Here is a 27,069-nt window from a genome sequence, read left to right as displayed (position 1 = left end):
GAGGGTGACAGCCTCACATTTTATGGTCAAAGCTACGTACACAGATAGATCTGGAAGGACAGTCCCCAGGATGAATGGATGATGCTTCCCGTGTACGTGAAATGAGGGCGACATGCTTGTGCAAGAAGACAGGAATGGAACGTAAAGATGTGAGCACGCAAGTGTGAGCACGCCAATGTGTGGACACAGGTGTGTGTGCCAGTGTGAGCACGCAAGTGTAAGCACGCCGATATGTGGATGCAGGTGTGTGTGTGCTGATGTGTAGGCAGCAATGTATGCATGCCGACGTGCACACGCACCACCACAACGGCCGTCAGGGGAGCACGGTCCCCTGGGAAACAGTGCGTCCCCTCCCTGGCAGGCACATCGGTGCTCCCCCCGGGCACATCCTGCTCAGCCAGCTTTGCACCCCCTTCCCCCACTCCAGAAGTGCAGGGTGTTTCTGGAACAGAGCAGGGACGGGTGGCAGCTTTATTAGGGTGGCCCTGCACTGAGGCTAGGGCAGCGGGGCCCGGAGGAGGCCTCCCGAGGTTGGGCTCTGGCTCATGAGCCTGCGCAGCCACTCGATGTACTGGGAGACCCTGGTGTACACCCCGAAGTGACCTTCGGCCGCACAGCCCTCCCCCCAGCTGACGATCCCCGTCAGGTACCAGGTGCCCTGGAACTTGGTGGCGTGCGGGCCCCCGCTGTCCCCCTTGCAGGCATCCTTGCTCCCATCTAGGTAGCCGGCGCAGAACATGTTCTCGGTGATTGCCGGAGAGCCCGCCTTCCTGTGTGACTGCTCCTGGCAGTCCTGGGTCATCACCCGGGGCACGTCGATGGCCATGAGCTCAAGGGCCGTGATGCCCCTGTCCAGCAGCTGGCCCCAGCCGCTGACGGTGGAGAAGCGGATGAAGGCCAGCGTCCTCTCGGAGAAGGCCTTCTCGGGCAGACACAGGGGCACGACATGGTTGGTGAAGGCCACGGGCGTCCGCAGGCGCAGCAGGGCGATGTCATGGTTCGTCTTGCGGGGGATGTACTTGTCGGGGATGATGATCTGGGCGACGTGCCGCTCCTGCTCCTCGCCCTCCTCCTTGCGGAGATCGTGCTCGCCTGCGGGGGACCGGCACCGCTCATACCCCGCCCCTCAGCCTGCTTCTGGGGCAGAAGGGGCCCTGTGTTCCGTCCCAGGCTGGCCGGAGCGGCACCCCCAGGCAGCCACCGCAGGGCTCCTCGTGGAGTGTGAATCAGGGTGAATCTGGGTGAATTTGGGGGTGCTGAGGGCACGTGAGGAGGGGTGGTGGATCCCCCAAGTTCTTCCCAGACCCTCCCTGGGGGTGCTCGGCGTCCCATCACCCACCAGGCAACCCTGGGGCTCTTGGCCCAAGTGAGAAGGGAGTAGAGCAGAGCAACACCTCCGTGACTTTCTGTGGGTGGAGAGGCCGGGGGGCCGTGGCCACACTGGGACACTGCGGCACCGGGGTCCGCCCGGACATTGCCCACTTCTCTGTTTGGAGGCACTCATCTCGTGGCAGGTTTCACAAGCCACGCTCAGCAGGTGGAGGAGCCACAAAACTCACCCAGCACCACCGTCAGGTTCTCCCAGTTCCTGATTCTGTCGAAGCAGTGGGCTGCAGAGACCAACCAGGCAGCGTCGAGCAGGGCGCCCCCACACACCAGCACGCCGTCCAGCTTCAGTGCAGCCTGGCCGGGCACAGCAGAGTTCGCGTCACCCCTCCGTGGGGAGCGCCTTTCCCGTGCACCCAGGGCCCTCGCGGCCCGTCTCCCCAGCCAGCTAAGGCAACAGGGGGCTTGCGGGTACTGGCCCGACCACGGGGCGTGGGTGCCAGTTCCCCTGTGCATCCCTGGCACCACCAGCAGGAGCTGGCAAGACTGGTCCACAAAGACGGGCCAAGCGTAGCGGGGAAGAGGGCACGTGCCGCGGCACCGGGCACAATTCTTGGTGCACAGCGGGCCCCATAAATGCTTCCTTTTCTTCTCCCTAAAAGCAAGGAGGGTGCTGAGCGGGTCCTGAGTGCAGCTTGGGTGCAGGCCTTTTCCCTGCAGTGGTTTTCCCACCGCGGGCAGGCGGAAGGAGCTGATGTTGGCTCTGCAGCCGCAGCCACAAGAGGAGGCCTGGGGTAGTGGTTCGGCCGGATTGGAGCCTGAATCTCAGTGGGCCTCAGTTTCCCCACCTCTCTCCTGGGGTTGAGGACCTGGGGGCGTGTGCATGCTGCAGCCCCCTCCCCTTGCACAGAGCCCTCCCAGGTGCTGTCTGCTGTAAACAACAGAGACCCACCTGTGCGGTCCCTCCGCCGCACACACTGCCAGTTCTGGGCACTCTGGTGAACACACCAGTCCCGCTAGGACGCGTCTAGCTTATGTTATCCTCGGAACACCAAAACCCCGGGTCCTGCCAGCTGAGGAGTGGGCCTGGGACCGCACAGGAGCCACGCAGGCCCCGACTGCCTGCTCCCACCTGTGGCAGGTGGGATGGGGCAGGGCCGGGCCGGTGGGAGGGGCCACTGGCTCAGCCAAAAATGCCGCTTCTGGTCTGCACGCGGCCAAATGGCAGAAAGCTGGAGCACTGGGGCTGCCCCGACCCGGAGTCAGGCCCAGGAGGACTGGTGAGCCACCATCATCCCTTCCAAGGCTCTTGTGTGGTAACAACTCTGAACAGTCCAACTCGGGTGTCCACGTGCAGGGCCCGGAGGACCACTGGGTCCGGCTCTGAAACCCGAGTGCACGCGTGCTGCTCTTGTGAGAGGTGGATTTTGGCCCAGTGGGTCTGGGGGCCTGAGACTCCGCATTTCCAACAGGGACCAGGCTCACAGGCTGCCCCACACACCTGAGCACGTGCAGGGACAGCCTGCCTTGCCTCCGTTTCCAGGGGCAGATAGTGGCGGGTTCAAATCCTGCCTTTGCCATCTGCCACCAGTGGCCTGGACTCCCCCATCTGTGGAGGGGAGAGAGGCAGCAGCCCCGAGGAGGAGACGGGAAGAGACGGGAGGGGAGAGCCAGAAGGCAGGTGCTGCTGGGGGTGCTGACACCCGGACTGACGGACGGAGGTGAGCGCGCAGGTGTGGGCTTCGGAGCAAAGTGGAAGGAGACGAGGGGCCGGGGTCCCGCGGCCGACCTCCTGCTTTTCCTCCAGGGGCCCTGGAGCCTCACCTGCCAGGGACATTCTCCTTTGGGGCACACCTTGCCACCCACAATTCGGCCTTGGGGGTCGCGGCCATTTCTCTTTTCCAGAACAGGTATTCTTCCACACGGATACTCCACTGTGGGAAACAGGTCATCAGGCCGTGGGGTCCGTGCTGGAGGGACAGCTGCTGAGGGACAGGCTCCACGGCCTGCAGGCACGCCCTTGGCAGGGCAGGCCCAGCCCTGTGGGAGCTGCTTCTGCAGGGACAGAGGGCCTCCCTGTTGAAACTGGGTTCTGCCAGTCGCCCCAGGGGAGCGACGTGCTGCCTGAGGAGGTGGACGCTTGTCTAAAGGCTGACCAGACCTTGGGCCACAGCACTTTCACCCGGCTCCTCTGGTTTCCGCAGTAAAGTCCCCGGGCCCAGAGACACCGCTTAGAGGTGGGGGTTGAGCTTCAGGCACTAGCGGGGGTGGGACCCACTTCACTCTGCACAGACAGGCCTGGGCACCTGAGCTGCTGGGACTGTGTTAGTTCGAGACCGGGTTGGGGAAAATTTACATTTTCCTCAAAGTGCTCTCCTTTTAAAAAAAGATGTGGTTGGGGTGCCTGGGTGGCTCAGTCGGTTGAGTGTCCGACTTCGGCTCAGGTCATGATCTCGCGGTCCTTGATTTCGAGCCCCGCGTCGGGCTCTGTGCTGACTGCTCAGAGCCTGGAGCCTGTTTCAGATTCTGTGTCTCCCTCTCTCTGACCCTGCCCCGTTCATGCTCTGTCTCTGTCTCCAAAATAAATAAACGTTAAAAAAAAAAAAGACGTGGCATCCAGACTGTGCCACAGTCAGTGTAGACCCCACGTGTGGCCATGGGGTGCCCCACAGGACAGCCGTGGGGCGGGCAGGGACTCCCTTGGCTCCTCTGGACCTGCCTTGGACAGGCAGGTTGACCAGCCACTCTGGAGCGGCTCCTGCTGTGGCCTGTTCTCGAGTGGGCAAGGCGTGGTCAGCGTGTAGTAGGTGTTCAGTGAGTGATACTCACCCTTGTCATCTGTCAGCCATACAGGAATGGGTGGCTGCTCGTTGGGAACAAAACAGAGCACAGCCCCCAGAGCTGGCCCCTGAGGACCGTTACCTGTGGGAGCGCAGGACACCCCATCGTCTTGGAGCGCGTACCCCTCGTGGCACCGGCAAGAGCGCCTGGTCTCTGCATGGTCGCTGCAGTACTGCTCACAGCCTCCGTTCTCGTTCATACAGATCAGCTGGTCCTTCTTGTCTGAGGACAGGAAGGGGACAGACTGAGAGGGGCCTGTGCTAGTCAGGGAGAGCCAGCCCTCATTCTGCATGAAAACGGTGCTTAGCTGTTGGCTGCAGAGATAGCCAGGTCCCAGCCTGCTCTGGATCGATCCGGAAGGGTGACCTGGGGTTGTGTGCGGTCTCACATCTGAGCAGCTTAGCCAGTTGGGACATAGGGCTTACACATGGGGCCTCTGTGCTCCCCTCCCAGGAGCCGGTGGGAGCTGGGGAGGGCCTGGGGACAGTAAAAGTGTTCACCGCAATTGGATACCTGCTGGCAAGAGGCCAGGCAGATGAGATGGTTCCATAGCCAGGCCCAGGTGCCCCAGTGAACTGGCGGGGGCTGACCACTGGCTCGGACAGATGGAGATAAGGAACATTCACCCTCTCTGAAGGGCAGTGCTAGGATGTGGGAGATGGGGTTAGCTCTCTGTGCCAGTTGAGGGCCCCCAGCAGGAAGGCCTGGCCTGGAAGTGAAGTCACACCAGAGCTCCTGAGCACCATGGTCCTGGAGGATTCACACCAGGGCTCCTGAGCATAAAGGGCTGGGCAAGGACACTGAGGCTTTGTAGCCCCAGATAACTGGCAAGAAGCCTCTTCCTTAGTCTTTCCTTTACTCTCCCTGGTTTGCTTAGAGCAGAAGGTGGCTGTGGCCCACAAGAGCTCCTTGAATATCAGAGTGTACACATGTGGCAAAGGATTGAAGTTACCCAAAGAGAGATTTGCCTTTGCCCTCAGCTCCTGGGAGGTGACCGCCACACCCTTGCTGATTAAGTTGGACACTTTTAATTTAATTCCATCTGTCTGATAAGAATGATGTTTCCTTGGGGGCCTTTGGCCACACTGGATGGTGTAACAATGTGATTCATGGTGGGGTATCACCTTGACCTCTGGAGGGGCTGGAGACTAAGGCCAGCTACGTGGGAGGTCAGCCATGTGTACGTGACTGAGCCCCAAGAAGACCCCTGGACGTGGAGGCTCAGTGTGATACTCCCTAAGTCTCGTCACACCTTGTTCTTGGAGAAAGGAAGACTGTCTGTAAGACCCCACTGGTTGAGGACACCTGGAAGCTCACACTGGTCTCCGTGCTGACTTCAATCTGTAGCCTTCCACCGTAACTTTGAGTATGTTGGCCTTCAGAGAGTGCTATGGGTCCTCCCAGCCAATTACTGACCCTGAGACGGCCCAAGGAACCCCTCAACCTCGCAGTATTTTAACATTAGAATGGTGAAAAAATAGTTCACACTTTCGTAATAGCAAGTAGGGAAGATGAAGTTTCTTCACTGTCTCAGTGGGATGCTGGGCAGTAACGTGCCCTCCCCGGGGCCCCGTCCAGGTGTATCCGAATTCCCCAGCACTGGGAGCCCAAGGGGTTTGTATTTTCCAGAATCAGACAAGGGGCGATCAAGAATTAGCACCCGAGGGTCTCAGATCCAAGTGTCTCACGGTCACCGAGCCCATTTCCCACCGAGGCTGGGGCCCAGCCCCCGCCTGGCCCGGCCGTGCCCATCAGCCTCGTGGGGGCTCTGCCCGCAAACTGTGGGGTCCTCACTTGTCTCACAGTTCCGGCCCTCGAAATTGTCGAGACAGAAGCAGATGTAGGACTGGAGCTGGTCCTCACAGGAACCCCCGTTCTGGCACGGATTCGAGGCACATTGGTCCCCATCTGTGAAGCGACCCAGGGTCAGAGCGCTGAGGGGGAGGCCGGCGGGCAGGAGCGACCGAGGGTCAGGGCGCTGAGGGGGAGGCCAGCGGGCAGGGGCGACCCAGGTTCAGAGCACTGAGGGGGAGGCCGGCGGGCAGGGGTGACCCAGGGTCAGGGAGCTGAGGGGGAGGCCAGCGGGCAGGGGCGACCCAGGTTCAGAGCATTGAGGGGGAGGCCGGCGGGCAGGGGTGACCCAGGGTCAGGGAGCGGAGGGGGAGGCTGGCCAGGGGCGAAGTGGGCCGTTCACCTACTCACCGTTGTAAGAAACCCAGAACTGCTTCTGAGGGGACAAAGAGGAAGCTGCATGAGACACACATTGACAAATATCTGTGGTCCCCACAGAATGAACGGGGGACTTGGGGTGAAGTGAAGTGGTCCGGGGGCTTCTGGCCTGGTGCCCTTTGCAGTGGGCTCCGGAAGCCAGACTTCTCCTCTGGAGAAGAGGTGAGTTCACCCAGGGCGAGGGGGTGTTTCCTAATCCCGCCTCTCCACCCCAGATGGCCAAGGCCACCAGAGGTCACAAATTTCCCTGTCCCGATTCAGAATTCCAGAGTTTCTGCCCCACTTCCGCCACCTCCAAGATGTGACCCTGGGACAAGACACGTGCTCTCTGAGCCTCCGTTTCCTTCTCTGGTGATGGGGGACCATCCACACACGGGGCGACAGGAGGAAAAGGTGCTAATGGATGCAAAGGCTCCAATAATACGGATTCCTGAGGAATGTTCTGGGCAAGCAAACTGAAACTCACAGGATCACTCTAAGAATAAAATAAGACAACTCTGGGAAATGCCTTGAAAACCCAAGTGGGGCACAAATGCAGGAAATGACCATCCTCACTGTACCTGGAAAAGGTCATGTGAGCCTCCACCTCAAATAGTCCTACTTCCTGTTTGGTGTGAGGTGTCCTGTGAGTGTGAGGCGTGTGTCCTGCGAGAATGAGGCAGGTGTCCTTTGAACACAAAGTGTGTGCCCTGTGAATGTGGGCTGAGTGTCCTGTGTGAGGCAAGTGTTCTGTGTGAGGTGAGTGTCCTGTGAGCGTGAGACGATCCTTGAGGAGAAGTGTGGGCTTGTCCCCTCATAGCCACACCCCGAGTGGAGCGGGACAGCGTGGACACTCGCCTTTCCCAGCGTGCAAACAGCCGTGGGGCGGCTCTCCGCAGCGGCCCCCACACGTTTGCTCTCTGAAGCCGCGGTCGAGGTGTCCGCCCGCGCCTGCGGGGGCTGCTGGGAGAGGCCCAGGCCAGCGTCCCCGCCGTCTGCTCCATCAGCAGCCCCTGCACGGAGCTCGGGCCGCTTTGGGGGCGGGGGGTCGGGGGCGGGCAGCGTCCATGGGAAGGCAGGGCCCCCCCGGGGCCTGCTTTTCAAAGCGCATTTTCCGGCTGGAAATGAGGGCCCCGCGCAGAGAGGCGCCGTCCATGGGCGCTGCAGGGGCCCCGAGAGCCGTTCTTGTGGGAACGTGACCCCGACACGGTGCGCGGGGCCCTCGACCTCCGAGTAGGGAGACGGACCGACGCCGGGCAGCGCGGAGGGCGCCCCCTGGGGGCGGACTCACCGTCCTCTCGGCATTCTGGAAGATCTCCCGGGCCTCCTCAAAGGAGCACCGCTCCTCTCCGCACTCCCGCTCCAGGGAGCCGGACCTCAGCTCCTCCAGGAACGAGTTGGCGCGCCGGTGCCTGCGCAGGACGCCGTGGGCCTCCTCCTGGGTGAGGAAGACTGAAGGACCGTTCGTGAGCCCTTGGCCACTGGCCACGCCCAGATGGCGCCGACGCACGGAACCTTCGCGTCGCTCTGAGTAAGGCAACGGGAAACACGGCGGCTGTGGGGGGTCGCTCCGGGCCCGGCCGCCTCACTTGTAGGATTTGTCCCAAGGACGTCCTCAGAGGCGGCCACTCGAACCCGGCCACAAGGACAGCCTGGAGACAGCAGGCAGAGCCACTGCGTGAAGGTGTCCTCGTTCGCGTTAAGTACACGCTTAAGAAGATACAATATAAGTGAAACCAGAAGATGATACGATAATCTGAACTGTGTAATCCCTTTTGTAAATAAGATGTACATATGCACATACATATGCTTATGTAACTCGTGGGAGGAGCCGACATAGAAAATGAACTCTGGGGATTAAAAGTTACTCTGTTGCAAAGCGTCCAGTCAACTTCCATAATCAAAAGGCCACGGGCTGCGTCCCTGCACCGGGACGTTCACCGAAAGTGCTAGGATAAAGGTGACGCAGGGGCCTGGCGGGTGACAGAGAGGTGAGCAGCAGGGGAGGATGGGGCGGCAGGAGGGGGAGGGGCAGCTCCCGGGCCGCCCAGGCGGAGGGAGACCCCATGTGTTCTTCACAGTGACAGTGTCTCGCCTCTGTATTCCTGCGGAGCCCCTGGTCTGGAGGGAGAGGTCGAGGGAACCCTCAAATGGAGGGGCGGGCAGAGACCTGCCTGGGTGACCCTCAGGGGGCAGCAGATGTGAACCAAAGCTCTCGGGGAACCAGTTACCTCTGGTGGTTACCGGGGGAATCTGGCCACCGCCGCGTCTTCCCGCCCTCCCTCCCCGCTGTCTTTCCCAGGAGCCCGCGCTGTCCCCTGGGCTCCTGCAGGAATCTGGCCGGCGCCCATGCCATCGCAGGCTGGCTGCTTGGGGGGGGGGCAGTGTCTGCTGTCTCCACCACGGCCACCCCGCGGTAGTGACAAGTCACAAGGAGGACAGCTTATAGTGTCCCGCTGTCCTCCTAGCTAGGCCCGTTGGCGCAGTAGTGGCAGGGAGGGTGGCTGTGGTCACAGAAATGTGCAGTCCAGGGTCCCCACCCTGTCCCTGGTGCTGGCCAACCAAGAACGGGAGGGGACAGACATACCCCCTCACACTCGAGCCCTGACTCTGCGTGCAGATCACATGGGAGCCGCCAGCAAGCACCCGGGGGGGACAGGAGTGCCCACCAGAAAGGTGGTCACCAACCTCCCGCAGCCCCTCACACAGCGTTTACAGGGGACCCTATACCTTGACATACCTGCGGCCAGAGATGCCTGCAGGCCGAGCAGAGAGCAGAGGAGGGCCGGCCCGCGGGACCCAGACACCATGGCGAGGCCTGTGTCACACGGTCTGTTGACATTCCAGGCGTGCTGGGAAGGCGGGCAAAGTCCTGGCCTCCAAGCTGGGACGGAGGGCGGGGAGGGAGGCCTGGCCTCCCAAACCCAGGGGCGGGGCGTGCGGGGGACGCCGGGGACAGGAAGACACTGTCTGTACCCACCGCACAGCTGTGACCGCGAAGTAGGGGTTCCCTCTCGGAAGCGTCTGTGTCGGGATGTGTACCTGGCGCGTGCGCCTCAAATGCGGTTGAGAATCTGAAGCCCTGGGGACTTAGGGCCGCAGTTGGGAAACAGATCCAAGCTGGTGGTAGGTGTGTCTGCAGAGTAACTCTGGGGACAGGAGAGTGGATCTTCGGTGTGGGTGGAGACCCACACAGGGCCTCATTGCCCTGGGGCACCTGCCCCAAGCTGAACCCCCTGCTCTGTGTCCCTCCGGGCCCTCTTGGGCCCAGGCCGCAAGCCGCGGTGACCAACCGTCTTGGTTGCCCGGCTTCTGTGCTGACCTGGACCATCCTGGGCCCTCGGACATCGTCAGTCACCCCAACAAGGCTCACGTGGGCGTCCAGCCTCCAGTGGGGTCTGGCCTCGACCCTCTGAAATATCCTTTCTGCAAATGGTGGAGACTGGGGACGCCCGCTCTGCTCCTCTCCCGTGCGTGGGAGCCACACGGCCCAGCTGTTGCAGGCGGGGTCCCAGCTCCACTCCCCAAGTGGGAGAGTTAGTCTCTGCAGAGAACATGTTTTGTTGATCACCTCAGGTGTTACTAATGGTTACGATTGCTGGCTGCTTGGGAGTCTGTTGTTGGTGGGGGGGACCCCCCCGCTTTCCGCCGCACCTTCTGGGGATTCTCTGGATGGCCTGGCAGTCCTGGCTCCGTTTCCTCCCAGCTTGGGGAGAAGCGTTTCAGCCTTGAGCTTCTGCCCCTAAATCTGGCGAACGTCTTGCCCGAGCAGGTGGAGGTGCTGTCGGTCCCGTGTCGGTCCACACGCAGCACCCGTGAGCCCTGCTCTCAAAGGCTGCAGGGGAGCCACCCTTGAGCTCAGCACTTTCCTGACTCCTGGTGGCCCCATGACAGGGCTGCACGCGTGGGGCTTACCGTACCGGAAATCTACCCTGTGCCGGCTCTGGAGGCCACAGGCCCTTGGGCACGGTGTCTGTGCAGGGCCCTGCTGTCTCTGGAGGCTCCGGGGGAGGGCCTGCCTGCCCCTTCCCGCTGGGGAGTTCTGGGGGCCTCTGTGCCCCACCTGCAGTCGGCCTGGGTGTGTGTCCCGATCTAACTCTCCTTACAGAGACACTACCCGTGGGTCAGGGCCCCCACTCCAGTGTGACTCATCATAACCAATTCTACCGGCAAGGGTCCTGCTTCTGAGCAAGACTGCATCCTGGGGACACCGTCAGCAGGTGCCTATGCTTCCCCTTGAGCGGGGCCGCGGCTGGGCTGTTCTCAGAGCAGCGCGAGGAGTGTCTGGCCGTGGACTCAGTGGGCGACTGGCCAGGAGGCGTGGGGAAGGGACGCTCCTCCTCCGACCGCCCAAAGCTGTGGGGAAATGGGATTCCCATGGGTGAGCTGCCAGGCAGCCTGGATTTGGGACATGTGCTGGACTGAAGCCTTCGAGTCCCAGGGTCCTCTGGGGAGGTGGGGGACAGCACAGGCCAGTGGGGTCATGGCTGAGGCACCGCTTCCCCACTGACGCTTCCAAGTGGCTTTTTCTTCATGAAAGACCACCAAGCACGGTACCGAGTAGTCCTACCCCAGACCCCGGGCCAGGAGGGGCGAGGGGAGGAGGACAGGGTGGCTGAGTGCAGAGGGCCAGCCTGCGTAGCTCCGTGTGAACAGCGGCCCCCTCCCTGACCCTCCGCTCATGGCCACGCCTTCCGCTTGGACTGGGGGACAGGCGCTCCAGTGGCCAACCCCAACAGTGTACCTGCCTCTGGGGCACAGCCCTCAGGTCTGTGGGAGGGGCTCCCGGGAGGTCAGGGTTTGTTAGTCTCTGTTCTTGTCTTTTCTTCCAGCCCTTGTGTGATCTTGTTTGATGGTGTCTTTCAGGAATTATGTGATGCATCCGATTTGATCCCCTCCTGGTAGGTCAGCCTAGCACGATTCCAGCGTCGTGGGAGAGTGGCTCCCGGCTGCTCTTCCGGATTCCTGCTTCCGCCCGTCACACTTCCCTCCCCACCACATCCCTTCCGCCACCGGACCCCAATGTCCCAGCACTGGGAGTCTGCATTTCTTTTGTTACCTTCACAGTGTTGACACAATACGCTTACTTTATTTCCATCATTTTCTGACAAAGGGAAGCATAGGGGACACATTCTGGGTCCTGCTCGCCACCTGCCTCCCCTGTAACGGCGCTTGCAGTGCTGCGTGTAGCTGAGCGCGATAAGCAGAATTCTGGGCTTTTTACAGATGAAGGCAGACAGCAAGAGGGGCTGATATTTATTCAAACTCCATCCATACAATAAAGAACTCTGATTTTTTAAATTTCATTTACATCAGCAATAAAAAAAAAAAGACCCCAAACCAAACAAAAAGCAATGACTGAAACACGAGGTTTTAAAGTGCCTTTATGAGGAAGAGATTACAATGGTGGGGGGGTGTTGGGCGAGGCGGCTGGGGCGGTCTCTGCACAGTCAGCGCACTGAGTAAATCGGGGGGCACTGAGGAAAGCTGCTGAGTCTTGCACGGCTGTTTTCTCTAACGCACCGCAGGGGCAGCCAGGGTGGGGGCTCGCGTGTGGCCAGGAGCAGGCTGCGGTGGGCGTGGGACTCAGGGAGGGCAGTAAAGTGACGGTTTCCAGCATCGCGGAGGCCGCGTGCGTCCCTAACACGGGACACCAATGCACACACATCCACGTAAGCATACGTAGAAAGAGATCCGCCCCCACCAGATACACAAAGTGTTTCCGGAGAACAGAGTTTGTTTGAGAAACACAAAAAGGTAAACCAGAAGAGTTTTCTTTCCAGTTCTGCCTCGATTTCAGTGATGAGCTCTGCAACCTTTACGTTTCTGAGTTCAGGGGGACTTGCCCGAGCCTGGGAGGCAGCAGCGGAGGCCGGCACAGGTGCCAGGGCTGGAGCTTTCACTGAGCCCTGTGTGGGCACCGGTTCAGGTGGTACCCCGCGGAAACTGCATCTTTATGTATTCTTTAAAAACGATAAAAAATCCTAATTCAGTGAAGCTAGTTAAAAAAATCAAGTTCCCCATTTTTGTAGAAAAGAAACTAAATATTTTAAATTATAGTTTAAATTTTCTTTTGAAAATTAACCTACACAGATAAAGGACTCTCCTTGGTTTCTACTACTCCTGTTTGTAGAAGCATTGCTGGATTTTATCGAGGGATGCGTTTTCAACTGCCGGTGACCAGGCCGGCCTTGGAGAGGGCTTTGGTCCCCAAGAGAGAGCCCTCAAATCTCCAGCAGTATAAACAACGCGCTGCAGTGTAAACCCCGGTAACAGAAAATAGTTTTGTATCAAATACAGTATTAAATTGTCATTTCATGTAAACACAGTGATTCTTGGTAAAGATTAGCGGCCAAAGTACCACAAAAAATGGCCATGGAATTAATCCCTGCTTTCTTGTAAAAATCAAAAAGTCCTCCACCAAGCTGTTGGGTCAGTAGGTTGGCCACTTCTTTGGGAAGCGGTCCCTCCCACAACGTGCTGATCCCTGCAGGAAGCACCAGCCCAGATGCGGCAGGAACCGAAGCCGAGTGGCCGGGACGGGCTCCCCACCGCGGCCCGGTGGAGGCGGACGACGGCCCCGTGGCACCTGCCACATGTTTGCTCCGCTGCCCCACAGCCCTCCGTCCATCCTGGTTCTGCGGGGAAGCTCGGTGTGCCGCCATCTTCCCGTGGAGCTGACTTCTGCGCCTCCGTCAGGGGGGTCCTGGCGTGAAGGCCGGAGGACAGAATCTTCCAGAACCTTTCCTCTGCGTGCCCCTGTGTCTGCACCGCCAAGTCTCGTGGGCAGCGGGTGGCTCCTCTTCCGGGTCTTGCCAGGGTCCTCCTTTCCCAGGGTCTTAGAGCACCGTCCCTCACCAAACTAAGCAAGCCCAAGCAAAGGAACACTTAGAGGTCCGCAGGCTGCCATCCTGCGCGGCCCGGCGCTACCCCTGCAGGTCTGAGAGGGGGGCCCCGCAGCTCTCGCTGCAGCTGGACGAGGCGCTCAGCAGGGCGGAGCCTGCACTGGACTCTGCGGGAAAACCAGGCGAGAACGGCTGCGGCTTCGCGTCTGCACGCCCGAGCTCGAGGCCGCGGACCCCGCGGGCTCGAGTCGCAGCCAGCACAGCACGGGGGTCTTACCTGAGCTGCTCAGGCACTGAGCCGAGCCCGACGTGCCGAGGAGCGTGGAGAGGCTGCTGGCCGGCACCCAGCTCTCCTTGCTGGAGGTCAGGTTCCTGACATACCTGGAAGGGGCGGGGGCGGGTCAGGGGCTCCAGCCGCGGGCCTGCCCCAGGGTCTTGGGCCTGAGCCCACCACCGGCGACGTCTTACCAAAGGCCCTCGTCACCCTCCTGGACCACCTCCACCACATCTCCGCTTCTCACGGCAAGCGCTTCAGGGCTTTCCTTCTCATCGCCCAGCACAACCGTGTACTTCCCTGGAACCTGGTGGCACAGGACACAGTGCATCAAACAGCACAGTCCGCCCTATCCACACACCTCCCCCCACCCACCCCAAGCGCAGAGTGAGGCCGTAGCAGGAGCAGGCAAGGTCCCAGATGGGCTTCCAGCATCCAACAGGAGACAGACAATGAGTATTTCGTCAGGGCCCTGCTGTTTGTCAGGCTTCTCGTGTGACTGTCACCTTAAGTTGGGAAGAGCTCCTAATCGTAAGCGGATGCCAGAGGTCTCTCACCGTGACCATGTTAAAAATCCTAACTAACGTGCAAAGTGCCCTTGGCCCACTCTTGGTGGTCTGGCTGCCCCCTCTGCTGCAGCCGGCCTCAAACACTACAAACATAGTCCTCTGCCCCAGGGCCTTTGCACATGCTGCTCCTTCTTCCTGGAGCGCCCTCCTGTCCCCGGGCCTCCCATCTGAAACGGCAGTCATCCTCGCCTAGTATGCTCCGTATTCACTACCTTTTATTTTGCTTCCCTGTGAGAGTGGAGAGTCTTGTCTATTTTGTTCTCTGCTTTGTCTTTTGTACCTCCACAGTGCCTGGTACCCAGTCCGTGCTCCATGTTTGACACGTACACATGGACAAAGCTCTGAAGCTAGGACCAGGGCAGCATGGAGTGCCCCAAGCATCTGTTAGTGTCACCCGACTCTAATGATTTAATATGTGAATAGCTTCTCCTTGCCGCTGTGTTAAAGGACCTTGTTTCAAATGCAAATCTGGGGTGGCTCAGTGGGTTGAGCGTCTGACTTCAGCTCAGGTCATGGTCTAATGGTTTGTGGGTTCGAGCCCTGCGTAGGGCTTTGTGCTGAGAGCTCAGAGCCTGGAGCCTGCTTCGGATTCCGTGTCTCTCTCTCTCTCTCTGACCCTCCCCCGCTTATTCTAGCTCTCTCTCTCTCAAAAATAAACATTAAAAAAAGTTAAAAAAAAAAAGAATGCAAATCCATACTTAAAGCAGTTCAGTTCTCTAGAAAGTAAGAGCTGAAGGCATCGCTTTACAGCGGCTCCTCAGAACAGTCTACTTATTTGGAGGGCAAGTCGTATGTGCACCGTTCCCTCTGAAACAGGCTGGTCTGATGACGGAGGCAGGCGGGCACACAACCCCAGGGGGCCCTGGCACCTAACGTGTGCCCGCAGCAGCCACAAATGCGGGGCACTGGTAAGGTCGTGCTCTGAAGCTCTCCCGCCCAGGGGCCAGCAGGGCCAGGCTGAACGCCCAGTGGGACCCAAGGTTACCAGCTTCCTGGGGCCCACTCTGCCCTCCTCCTCTGCATCCGAGGAATTGATCAGCTCCTCAGCACTCGACCAGCCATCGTCCTCAGGGGCCTCTGAGGGGTGAGACGTTTTGCTCCAACCTGAGAGAGAGCGGGCCGCAGTGAGGACCACCCTCACTGTGTGAAGGGGGTCTGTGCAGTTCCCACCACCCGCACGTGCCCCCTTCCCAGGAGCCAGCCAAGACCTTCCGGCGGGACGCAGCGCAGACTGGGGCACGCTGCTGACACGGGTGCTTCAGCCATGCACAGTCCAGGGGGCCGGGGCCCAGGCACCTGCTTCCGTCACCAGCCGGGGGGACACAGCGAACCCCAGCCCCTCAGGGAGGTGGTCCCTTAGGCCCTGCCGCTTTGCCCCTTTGCCAGGGGAGCACAGAGATCCTGAGTAACCACTAGCCTGGGACATTGCCATCCCGCTGTGTTGGAGCAAATGCCACCAAAGGGAAGGAGTTTGCAGTTAGCGCTTGGAGGGTGAACACCCGGCCGACCGCCTGGGGGGCCGCCCCTCACACATGGGCTGAGGCTCGCTGCGCGTGCCCTGTGCCGGCCCGTCCTGGCCCTTAGCCCACGAGGTAGGGGCGCTGTGACGCAGGCCAGCAGACGCCGCACACGGAAGCTAACAGGGCCGCTGAGCCCCCGTGGCCACGTGGTGAGGCTGGGATTCCAGGCCAGGCCACCTGCCTGTGTGAGCTCCAGCTGCGGAGCTCGGCTGGGCCAGAAAACGCGGGGAGAGATCTTTCTGGGGACTTTATAAAATGCACAACATCCCTTCATCAGCGTTTCCACTGCCTTGTAGGCCCAAAGAGTAGCACCTGTATTTCCCATTTGGGGGAAATTTGGGGGAGAATGCAAGTAAGTTGTGGGGAGACAGGAGATGTCGGATTCCGGGTTCTGAACAAACACAGGGATGCTGGCACTAGGTGACAGTCTGGAGCATCAGGCCATGTGTCCCATGGCTGTGCAGCAAGAGGCAAGCGGGTCTGGGAGAGAAGGCTGCTTGCTGGCTGCGGGCGGGGCACACCAGTTCCAGATTACACGTGGGGTGGCAGGAGGCGTGCCCTCCCTGAGGACGACAGGCTGAGGCATGTGAGGGAGTCACAGCAGGTGCGTGCAAAGGGCTCGCTCGCCTCTGTGGGGACAAGCAGCCTCTCTGGAAGCCTTTCTACCAGGCTCACCCAGGTCAAGACTGTGTGACGGGGGGGTGGACAGGAAAGTACCGAGGCCCAAGAGGGAAGCGAAGTGTCACCAACCCACTTGATCTGTGCACGTGTGGGTGAGTGTGTAGGACATCAGGCCCAGGTAACGGTGAGTGGGGTCCCCTCCCTCCTCTGCAAAATAGTTCCTGACAGCGGCATTGAGTAAAACATTGGGAAGATGACTCTTTTTGGGGGGCAAGCTGCTAAGTATGTGCAAGAATGCCCAGGAGACCCGTGTGTGCTGTCACCTGCCTCCCCAGGAGACCCGTGTATGCTGTCACCTGCTTCGGGGTGGGGGGGGGGCGTGGGATGGGCAATAGGGAGCAGGGGTAGGCTGTGAAGGGGGGCTAGCAGTTGGGCCCCAGGCGCTGCACTCGGGTCACGTCCACTGTGACCTCACGAGGCTGCCTCATCTTCCTGTCACGGGAAGAGACACAACTTGGCTGAAAGGCGGTAGGAACCATGGGCGGGTGGCCGTGGGCGAGGCTGAAGCCCCCCAGCTTCCTGCCCAAGGGAACTCAGCCAGGGCAGTGCTCAGGTGTCTCCAGGTGTGAGGTAGGAAATGAGGCTGTCAGGGCAGAAATGACCCCTGTCCCAGGCCCCGGGGCACTGCGCATCCCTGTGAAGGCCGAGAGGGTGGGCCAAGGCCCCTGGCCTCCGAGCTCTTGCCCCGGGGATGCTGGAGAGCCGCAGCCTGTGCCCCTGGGAACCTTCACAGTTGCTGGAAAACTCAAGGTGGTTCACAAAGTGAAATCCTCCCTGAGAACCTCAGACCCTCAGCCTGGGCCAGGGGATCTTCAGGTTTTGGGGGCTGCACTTTACCCTTGTGATATGAGGGGGCAAGAAATGGCCTGAGTTCCAACACGGAGCTTGGCCCCCTCTGTCTGTACTCCTGGTCATCTCCCCGCAAGATGGGAAGTTGACAAGATCCTGTCAGCTTCTCCCACCAAGAAGCAGGGGATGGGTGGGCGCCCTGGACGGGGAGGCCTACGGCAGCACAGCTACCAAGAAACAGCCCAACCCGAATGCCGGCCAGGTGTCGGCAGCCCCTGAGGGGGTCGGTTCTGGGCAGACCCAGCAGGAGTCCAGCTGAGAAGGGCGATGTCATCACAAATCTGTCGCCAGAGCGTCATGCTTTTGAGGAAAACAAGGAATTTGCGTCTGGCTGGTAGAGACCTATCGTGATCTGCATCCTGGGGGGCGAGCCCCGGCCAGGCAGACAGCATCCCCAGCCGCATGGGGACGCGGACGGCAGGCTACGTCACAAGGCTGAGCCACTCTACCTCGTAAACCAAAAGGCGTTGGATCGCTCTTCACTTCATGTCGCTTAGCTTTTTTGCCAGGACTGGAAGGAGAAGCTGCGGAAGAAGGAAGAGGCAAAAACAGACAGGAGAGCGAGGGGCTGCAAGCAGGGCGTGGGGGGCGTGTGGAGCAGTGTTCACGCGGGACAGGACGCCACCGCCAGCAGGCCGGTTCCCACTGCTGCCAAGTGGCTTCCTGTGCACAAGACTAAGCTGGCCACGGGGCCCCGCGGGTGACGGGAGCGGCCCCGGGAACGGGGGGAGAGGAGACCCGGCTCGGGCCGACGGTGGCAACCGTACCCTCACTTCAGCAGGCTACAGGTGGTCGCGGGTTCTCGACTCTGCATAAAAGCGTGTAGTGTATGCACTTTCCATGCTTGGCAAAGTACACGGCACCAGAGTGCGTCTCTCCTTTTTTAAACAAAGTTTGATTGCGGCGCCTGGGTGGCTCAGTTGGCCAAGCGTCCGACTTCGGCTCAGGTCATGATCTCACAGTTCGTGAGTTCAAGCCCCACGTCGGGCTCTGTGCTGACAGCTCGGATCCTGGAGCCTGCTTTGGTTGGATTCTGTGTCTCCCTCTCTCCCTGCCCCTCCCCACTGGCACTCTGTCTCTGTCTCCCTCTCTCTCTCTTAATAAATAAACGTGAAAAAAATATTTTAAAAATAAAAAGTTTGAGGCCAACTTAAAAGTATTTTGTAGGTTGAAACAAACAAACAAAAAACCCTCCAATTTCCTGGATGAGTGAAAAGAATCCTCAACTCGTAAACACTGGCTTTTAGCATCAGGCGGGTGGTCCTGTAACGACCCGGCCGGAGCTCCAGGCTCCGTGGGCTCATCTGTGTCCTTCCCCCCACACGTTTCACCACGGCAGAGCCTTGCAAGGCAGACAAGCTTTCCAAGGTTCCCACCCAGCGGATTCCTTATGTGGCCTGTGTGATAGCGAGCACCCCAGGGCCCGCCAATGCCAGTCCCGGGCAGGACAGAGCAGGATGGGGTGGGGGTTCAGGAGGAGGTGCACCAAAAAAGCAAAAGACGAGTGCAGTTTGCGAGCAAGTTTTGCCAGAGAAGCCTGCCTCCTCCTTTGCAAACAAAAGGCCCCCAGTGAGAGGCCCCTGGCCGTGTGTGGGACAGACACACCAGCGCCAGGGAAGAGAGCGGGTCAGTGGGCAAAGCTTCTGAACGGCTGCATGTGGTGACGATGGCGGCAGCCGCCCCTGTCGGGCCGTCCACACGAATGATCACCACACGAACGAGAAGCGTGCCACCGGGGTGAGCGGCACGTCCGGGGCGTGGGTCTGAGGCAGGTGCCTTTTACCTTTCTGACCTGTGAGGGCAGCAAGGCCTGGCGGAGCAAAGCGCGTTTTGGAAAGTGCGGAGCTCTCTGAGGTAGAGCTCGGGGCTGTGTCATCTCCAAAGGAAGACAGAGGGACGGAGTGGGGGTGCTCGGGGACACACGCCAGCTCACACGGGCTCTCCTCTGAGAGGTGTGCGCGTCCTGGATGCGCCTGCTCACTCGGGGACAGCCGTGACGGGGCTGCGCCGCACAGACACCCACCTCTGCCCTTCTCGGGGGGCTTCGGCAACGGCGTGGAGCTCACGTATCCTTCCAGGCTTAGGGGGTCGGTTTTTCTTTCCTCCAGCTTTTTGATGTTTCTTGTGTTCCCTTTCGAGGGACTAATGAAAAAAGGAGGAGGACGTGGCCTGGTTAGTTTTCCAGCCTCCCTGAGGATCCGAGGCAGAGACCCTGGGGCCCCATCCTGCCCTCCACGCACTTCCGGGTTAACTGGGCAGAACTGAATGAGAACAAATCCACCTGCTTCCTGTTACGTAGGAGATGGTTGCTGATTTTTTGACTTGCAGGGATGGGGGGTGGCCTTTTTCTTTTCAAACTATTGTTCTATGCATTATTTACTTAGCCCCCATCCTGTCCCACGAGTGACCAGATGTGCTTATATAAGAAACAGAAAAATAAAGCTGCGAATGAATACAGTAACAAAGTAAGGCTAAAGGCAGAAAAGATCCCGTGAAGCCAGCCTCAGGGCTGGCACCTGAAACATGCGTGCCTATCAACTGTGAGCCGCGGGCGTGGCTCTGCGCCTCGGCACCCGACAGGCCCTGTCTGAAGCACGACCATCATGGAAACCTGGCAGCTAACAGTCACCTGTGCCAGCAGCATCCAGGGGTGGGGCCGGAGACACCGTCCCCGAAGCTGGCCCGCAGGGATGGACCCTCGAGCACGTAATGCCAGAGGACAAGCCGTCCCGGGGGCTTGGAGCAAATTCCTAGTGAGGAGGTTCAGGGAAGGGGCCGTGTGCACCCAGTGGTGCATGCAGAGGCAGGCTCTGGGACAGGCTCCCATGGTCCTGAGCGGAGGTGGCTCCCTCACCTGGTGCTGGGCGGCGTGGGCAGAGGAAGGCTCTGGGACTGTTCCAGTGCTCGGTGCTGGCTGGCTTCTGCGGGAAGGGACACACAGACCCTGCGCTGCACGACCGCACCTCCAACAACAGCCAACAATCTGGGAGTTGCTTTGGACGTGTGTGGGAATGCGCCCAGAGCAGAGCAGAGCCGCTGGTGGCCCAGACCTCTTACCTCTGCAAGCCTGCAGCTGGCTGGTCAGCACCTTGCGGATCTCACTCACCCAGGCTGCTTTAATCTCCGCCGTCGGTGCCTGTGCCCCAGGGGGAAAGCCAGGAGGTAAGGGCGCATGTTCCCTGAAGATGCCGCTTTGCTTTTACCCTGGTAGCTTCTGAGGATGACCGTGGGGACTGATAACAAGAGCTCTGCCCAGGAGGAAGGAGAAATGGTCCCTTTGCCTTAGGACCGCCTCATGGGCGTGACAGGAAGGGTCTGTCGGCCACACAGGCGGTGGGCTGTGACCGCCTGGCCACCAGCTTTGCGCCCTCGCTGGCGCCTGACTCAGTGGAAACCCTGGGGCACAGACCACCCTTTGAGAGCACCTTCCTCTGGGAAGTGGCCCAGGGTGTTGTGTTAGGTGACATGTCTGACAGGAGTCCGAGACCCTGAAGTAGACTCTAACTCTCAGGGCGAGAGAGGGGAGCAGGCCGCCGTCTGGCCTCGGTGCAGTGTGTGAGGCCTGTGGGAGTGACGGGCGGGCAGCTGGACTCTGGAGAAGCAGGCTGGCCACTGTTCTGGCAGCTTCTGGGGCTGGCGCCTGAGCCTGTGCCGAGCAGACCCACGTCATCGCCGTGGGCCTGGCGGTGCTGGTGTGTGTGGTGACGGCGCTCCGTGGCCACCACGTCCCACCAGCGTGCCTGGGTGTGAAGGGTGCCCCTTCACAGGGCGCTGGGCTCACCGGACTCAGGGGGCACTCATGGCCTCCCACCTCCGGCCCTCACCAGTGAGGCAGCCCGGTCACATGTATAAGCATGGCCCAGGTGTGCCGTCCAGGCACATGCAAGCCTGTGCTCCCGGCCACGCCCTCGGAGCACCCTAACCTTGGTTTCCTGTACTTCCTCCTGGGCTCAGTTCAGGGTAGCGACAGCCCAGGGCAATGCCCCTAAATGGCTTCCGGGTGATAAAGCCACACGGAAGAGTCTACACACACCAGCTCTTGCCACAGGCCTTTCTGACACGTGCCCAGCACCCGGCCCGGGGACACCAGCCCTACCTGTATGATGTACACCTCCTCCCGGGCGTTGTACCAGATCTCGAACTTTCTCATGTCGCCCTTCACATTCTCGGTTATGCCCACTGCCGCCATCTGACAGCGCCAAGCAGGGAGATGGGCTCATGAGTGCGTGGGATGAGAGCCGGCCCCCCATCCCTGAAAGGTGTTGGTGGGTCCCCGAAGCAACGGAAGCGGTTTTGGGGTGGGGGCTGAGGACGCCCGGGGTCCCAGACTCCCACACCCAGAGATAAGAGTGGCCCGTGCCTGAAGTGGGCAGCGTGGCTGAGGCTGCAGGGACTAAGGCTCACTCACGTTCAGGGACTGCTTGTAGCTGTAGGAAGGGGCCTTCTCATAGCCCTCCCCGTTTTCCTCCCTCTTCTTGCAGAAGAGCACGGCCTTCTCATGCAGGAAGAGGTGCCGCTGCATGGGCTTGAACCTGGCCAGGTCCTTCACCTTCGTGTGGCCCTTCTTGTGGTCTGTCCACACGCTGAAGGAGCCTTGCATCAGCAGCCTCCCCAGGTCACTCAGGTTCCCCTAAGCCCAGGACAAAGTGGGGCCTTATGTGCACGTCGCCAAACAGAAGCAGGCCGCCTGGGCGGGGGGGTGGGGGGTGGGCTGTGTCCCATAGACCACCGCTATGTAATGTTTGGGGAAAAGCAGAACTGGGGAGACAGGAGCCGGGGGTGGTCGTGGGCCAGGGAAGGTGAACAGGCGGAGCACAGGGGCTTTCCAGCAGGGAGACGGGCCTCACACCCTGTCCAAACCCACAGGATGCACACACTGGACTCTGGGTGGTGAGGACGTGCCAGCAGAGGACCATCCGCTAGGACAAAGGTCCCATCTCCTGGGTGTGGGAGGATGTGTGTGTGGGTGTGGGGGCATGCAGGTGCAGGGATGTGTGGGTGCGGGTGCACAGGTGCGTGGGTGTAGGGGTGTGTGGGTGCGGGTGCAAGGGGGTATGGGTGTGGGTGCATGAGGGTGCAGGTGCAGGGGTGTGGGTGTGGGTACATGGGGGTGCGGGTGCAGGGGGGTGTGGGTGCGGGTGCAGGGGGGTGCTGGTGCAGGGGTGTGTGGGTGCAGGGGTGTGTGGGTGTGGGTGCAGAGGGGTGCAGGTGTGGGAGCAGGGGCGTGTGGGTGCGAGTGCAGGGACGTGTGGGTGCACGGGCATGTGGGTGCAGGGGGGTGCAGGTGTGGGTGCAGGGGGTTGCGGGTGCAGGGGAGTGTGGGTGCAGGTGCAGGGGGGTATGGGTATGGGTGCAGGGGCATGTGGGTGTGGGTGCAGGGGGATGTGGGTGCAGGTGCAGGGGCGTGTGGGCGGGTGCGGGGGTTGTGGGTGTGGGTGCACGAGGGTGTTGGTGCAGGGGGGTGTGGGTGCGGGTGCAGGGACGTGTGGGTGTGGGAGGTGTGAAGGCTCCCATGTCCCCATGCGCCAGGGCACGCCCCAGCGTATGCAGGTGATACACCCGCACACGGATGTCCCCAGGCACAGCTCTGCAAGGACGGTGGGTGGACCGTCACCAGGCTCCTCAGCGGACGGGGAGGCCCTTACGTCATAGCCGGTGATGGCGATCAGGTGCATGGAGTCGTTCACGGCCTTGAGGATGCCCAGGATGGAGCTCAGTGCCTCCTGCAGGTCCTCAGCCCCCTCGCAGCTCTTGCTGTATTTGAGCATCTCCTGGGGGACGAGGCCGCGTTCACATACCCGCAGGGCACTGGACGCTCTACTCCGTGCTGCGTGCCCATGCTTGGACCCTCAGGACATGCAGCATGGCTCCCTGCACAGCTGGCACCGCGGACAAGGCCGCTCGTGGTGGGTCTGCCCGGGGCGCGGGCCTCAGACCAGCTCAGGAAGCCACCCCCAGGCCCGCCGCCCCGTGCCTCACTCCCACAGTCTTGCCTGACGCTGCACACAGGGACGCCTCCCGAGGCAGGCGGCCAGGCCTGGATGGGGCGAGGCCCCTTGTGCAGCTCCCGCCTTCCCACTCCTAGACCTGGGTACTCTTTTGTCTCCAACCTGGCACCCCCAAACATGGGACAGCTGAAGGCATGCCCTTCATGTCCACCGGGTTGTGCACCGGGGCCGGCCTTGCAGGGAGGACTGTGTGTGAGCGCACGGCCCAGGGCGAGTGGCAAGTGTGTGCTCCACAAGTCTGCCCATCTGGTCACCTCTGTGCTCCCCGCACCCCCCCCCCCCGCCCCCCGCCATGATGGCCGGTGGACAGTGAGTCCTCCACACAGATCTGTGAAGAGACGGGGCCCTGGCAGGGGTGTGGGGCTGGGAGGGCGCAGCAGGGGCAGCAGGCAGCTGCGGGCACATCACCTTGAGCAGCAGCTGGTACTTGGTGATTCTCTGCACTGGCTTCAGCAGGTAGGAGTCGAGACTCAGCTTGTGGTCCAGCTTCCTCTGGCATTCCTGCAAGTCCCAGAAACCTCTTTACAGGGTCCTCTTGTTCCCTGTGTGACAGTCAGCTAATGAGGAGACAGCACTCTCACTAGGAGGGTCCCCAGACACACCTGGAAAAACGGGCAGTCGGAGCACTGTCTCCACAGGCTCTCAGAGCGAGGCTTGTTCTGGCAATACTTCTCGTAGATCTGGAACTCTTCCATCTGAGCCGGGGACAGAGTGCACGTCACAGAGTGCCTCGGGGTGCGATTCGACAGCCCCGCACCCCGTGCACCTCCTCCACCACAGACACTGCGTCCTTCATTGTGGGGCAGCTGTGAAACGGCTCCCCCAGGGACCACTGCTCAGGGCTGCGCTAGTCCTGAGACGCCTTTCACACAGGTTAGCACCACGTGGCTGGCTCTGTGCCGTGAGGATAACAGACTGAAAGTGCACGCAAACTTTCCAGGGGAAGAACACGCAGGGCTTGTGCGCAGACCTGCGTGTGCACCAGGACCGCTTGCGGGTTTGTTACGACACAGAGCCGCACTTCAGGTTCTGCTTCAGCAGCTGCAGCCGGGACCTGAGAACCTGCATTCCCCGTAAGATCCTGGGATGCTGGTGCTGTCGGCCAGGGGGCCTCTTTTGAGAACCACTGACCTGCAGTGTGAAGGAACCCTCCACCCCAATTCTCAAACAGCACCCAGAAGCGTCCCCAGTGAGCAGGCAGGGTCGGAGGACAAATGTGGCCCCTTCTCCTTCCTTCTGCCCGATAGCCCTCGTTCATGGTGACGCGTCTCAGCCTCCATCTCATTTTGTGAAAATGGCTTCACTTTCGCTACATTTGCCACACTGCTCAGCGAGCAGTGTGTGAAGCTGGCCTGAGGAGACGCCCTGTCCTCTCCCACTGCTTCTCCCTGCCTGGAAGAGGGGCCGTCTGCAGTTTCAAAGGGAGAAAGATAAGGGGACCCGTCCCACACCTGCTAGTATGGGGGTGGGCAGAGAGGGGTGACCAGGGAAAGACCAGACATGACACTAACACCACCTCAAGAAAAGTTCAGCTCTGTCTAACGTGTGCAGGCAAGACAGATGCTTTATAAATCTGGCATTTCGAAATGCTGATGTTTTATACTTTTTCCCTTTTTTTGAACTTTTTGGACTTGAGAAAAAATATACTTTTGGCCCTTCCAGAAAGTATCACATCCTCTTAGGCAAACCAGGAACAGAGTGAAACTTTGTCATTTCAGTTGGTTAGAAGGAGACTGTGATAGGGTTTAAACTCATTATTGGGGAGCCTGGGTGGCTCAGTCGGTTAAGCGTCCGACTTCAGCTCAGGTCATGACACATGGTTTGTGAGTTCAAGCCCTGCGTTGGGCTCTGTGCTGACAACTCGGAGCCTGGAGCCTGCTTCTGATTCTGTGTCTCCCTCCCTCTCTGCCCCTCTCCGCCCCCCATACTCTTTCTCAAAACAAAACAAAAACACATTAAAGTCATTATTATTTTAACAAGTAAGGCACCATCAAGCATATGTTGAAACAGCACATACCCGTTCCAGAAAACACCTTCCAACCAGCTCCGGGCAGTCAGTGTAGTTTTCTAGCTCCCTCAGGAATATTCTAGACAAAGAAAGTTTGCATTAGGTCATGCGATGAGCAACCCAAAGGAGACACTTCCTATAACAAATCAACAGATACTATTTTCCTGATGACTTTTATTTCTAAGTCTGGATAATCTGCAGACCACACGGGTCACTCCTGGGTCCTGGCTGAAGCAAACTCTCAGGTTTAAGCACTCTGGCCCCTTGTGGGTCCCTTCATGTTTCTGACATCGGTGTTCACACAGAACTTGGGACAGCTCCTTTTCAACAGACAGAAAGGCATGAGGCCCAGGTGTGAAAGCCCTGCCCACACCCAGGTAGCTCTGCCCCAGAGACACTCCCAGATGCCCAGCCGGAGCCTGGGGTGAATCTGCTGGGAGGGAGAGCTCCCTGGGGTCAGTTCACAACACTAGCACCGTGGCTTAGAGCCACTAGGGACCCAGGGCGGAGGCTGGGGTGAGCCAAGGACACTGAGGGACCAGGCCACCTGACGTGTACCTCCGTTGTGGAAAGGGGTGGGGTCCAGAGGGCCCGGCTGCAGACCGGTGCCTCCTCTGTGAACCAGTGGGTGAGAGACACTAGCGACCGAGGGGCAAAAGCACGTGGTCAGACACAAGAAGCCCAGAGGAGGGCAGGGCCCGTGCCGTCTGTGTGACTGCCCCCTCCCCATGCACCCTGCATCCACCTCCTCGTGTCCTGCCCCACAAGCTCCCACAAACTGCAGTGAGGGGCCAGGGATGAACAGCCACAGAAGGACCACTGTTCTGCCCCCGGAGCCACGGTGGCCACAGACAGCGCTCACGAGGGGAGAAGGGCAGGATGGGGATGTCTGCCGTTGCCTCCTTTTCAAGAACAGGCTTGGGAACGAAATGCACCTGACTGGGCAGTGTGGCCTCAGGGTTGCCCCAAAGGGCCCAACGTTCATGCCAAGCAGACCGGCCCCTGCTGGCCGGCGGGAGTGGGCCGGCAGCTCCTGCATCCTCCAAGCACCGGGCATCCGACATCTCCGGGCTAGCGGGTGGGCCGCGGGAACCAGCCTGGGGGCGCCGTGCACCCGAGCCCACTGTTTCCTGCTCACCGCAGGGGCCTGCTCTAGAGGCAGACCGTGCCCAGCAGGGGTGGGCAGGGGAGGGCCTGACCTGTTGTGAAAGTGGTAAATCTCTTCCATGTTTCCAAACAAAATGTCCTTCTTGTTTTGGAGGCCGGGTGAGACGAGGTGCGCCATCAGCGGGTTGTCCAGCTCGGCGGCATAGCCCTGCGTGGAGGGGAGGGGTCGGAACGCGGCCTCCATCACGTGCTTGGAGGGAGGCCCGCGGGGAGAGGATGCCTCTCAGGTTTTAGAAAGTGAATCCATCCATATTTATTCACCGGCCGTTTCTAGGACGACCACGAGGCAGCAAGTGCCGACCAACGTGCGTGAGCTACAAACAGCACCATCTGTTTTGGGTGGGGGGGGATCTGTCCTTCTGCTTTTTAACTTTGAAGATTCACGTAACTTGTATGAAGGAGAGAAATCTTGGGGGTACTCCTTGATGACTCATTTCAATGTCTGCACCCCTGTAACCACCACCCAGACCAAAATCCAGAACATTCCAGTGCCCAGAAGCCCCCTGCCCTGCTGGCAACAGTCCTCCAGGGCCTCCATTCTGCCTCCACCCAGACCCAGACGGTTCAGCTCTTCCTGCAATGGAGTCACACGCAGCCTCCCGCTCCCGCCACACTCCTGGGGTCAGCCATGTGCTGCTGGAGCGGGTCCCTGAGCCGAGTACCTCAATCTCCTTGTCCCTGGTCCCGCCGGTGGGGCCGTGCGAGTAAAGCCGCCACCATCCTCTCACCCTTGCTGCATGGGGCGGGTGGGCCTACGGGCCCCAGGGCTCCCT

At 60.2% G+C, this 27,069-nt stretch overlaps 2 protein-coding genes and 1 long non-coding RNA gene across 16 annotated transcripts in view; 1 reads left to right on the top strand and 2 right to left on the bottom strand.

The window, feature by feature from the left end:
• Positions 1–9,270, bottom strand: F7 (coagulation factor VII). 2 transcript variants are annotated; one of them, XM_053218085.1, is made up of 9 exons: positions 9,116–9,270; positions 7,667–7,827; positions 7,234–7,536; positions 6,370–6,394; positions 5,962–6,075; positions 4,249–4,389; positions 3,151–3,260; positions 1,560–1,683; positions 1–1,092 (listed from the first exon to the last, which is right to left on the bottom strand). In XM_053218085.1, the coding sequence occupies exons 1-9, from the start codon at positions 9,183–9,185 to the stop codon at positions 497–499; spliced, it is 1,644 nt and encodes a 547-aa protein (XP_053074060.1). In that variant the 5' UTR covers positions 9,186–9,270; the 3' UTR covers positions 1–496. The 2 variants fall into 2 exon arrangements, with proteins under 2 accessions (XP_053074060.1, XP_026921061.1); XM_027065260.2 differs by lacking the exon at positions 7,234–7,536.
• Positions 9,271–9,310: 40 nt separating this feature from the next.
• LOC113601136 (uncharacterized) lies at positions 9,311–12,792 on the top strand. Of its 2 annotated transcripts, none has more exons than XR_003422301.2 (2): positions 9,311–9,501; positions 11,242–12,792. It is a non-coding gene; the product is annotated as an uncharacterized LOC113601136 (long non-coding RNA). The 2 variants fall into 2 exon arrangements; XR_008296646.1 differs by having other exon boundaries at positions 9,311–10,595.
• The window catches only part of MCF2L (MCF.2 cell line derived transforming sequence like), a 132,205-nt gene continuing 116,750 nt past the window's right edge, over positions 11,615–27,069 (bottom strand). For 8 of the 12 annotated variants that reach the window (XM_027065248.2, XM_027065254.2, XM_027065253.2 and 5 more), the window contains 15 exons: positions 26,329–26,444; positions 25,139–25,208; positions 23,724–23,816; positions 23,530–23,622; positions 22,759–22,884; positions 21,522–21,743; positions 21,210–21,302; positions 20,171–20,249; positions 19,968–20,034; positions 19,137–19,255; positions 17,563–17,637; positions 15,049–15,167; positions 13,689–13,801; positions 13,498–13,601; positions 11,615–13,387 (listed from right to left, as the gene is read on the bottom strand). In XM_027065248.2, coding sequence (XP_026921049.2) covers positions 13,302–13,387; positions 13,498–13,601; positions 13,689–13,801; positions 15,049–15,167; positions 17,563–17,637; positions 19,137–19,255; positions 19,968–20,034; positions 20,171–20,249; positions 21,210–21,302; positions 21,522–21,743; positions 22,759–22,884; positions 23,530–23,622; positions 23,724–23,816; positions 25,139–25,208; positions 26,329–26,444 — 1,575 coding nt within the window. In that variant the 3' untranslated portion in view covers positions 11,615–13,301. Of the gene's footprint in view, positions 13,388–13,497; positions 13,602–13,688; positions 13,802–15,048; positions 15,168–17,562; positions 17,638–18,896; positions 18,990–19,136; positions 19,256–19,967; positions 20,035–20,170; positions 20,250–21,209; positions 21,303–21,521; positions 21,744–22,758; positions 22,885–23,529; positions 23,623–23,723; positions 23,817–25,138; positions 25,209–26,328; positions 26,445–27,069 lie in introns of all 12 variants that reach the window. The other 4 variants (XM_053218053.1, XM_027065256.2, XM_027065259.2 and 1 more) reach the window with 3 other exon arrangements.

The sequence above is a fragment of the Acinonyx jubatus genome, chromosome A1 (assembly GCF_027475565.1).
Source record: "Acinonyx jubatus isolate Ajub_Pintada_27869175 chromosome A1, VMU_Ajub_asm_v1.0, whole genome shotgun sequence".
In the NCBI taxonomy this organism is placed as follows: domain Eukaryota; kingdom Metazoa; phylum Chordata; class Mammalia; order Carnivora; family Felidae; genus Acinonyx; species Acinonyx jubatus.
Note: the sequence above shows the minus strand (reverse complement) of the source record. Positions and strands in the feature narration are given on the sequence as shown.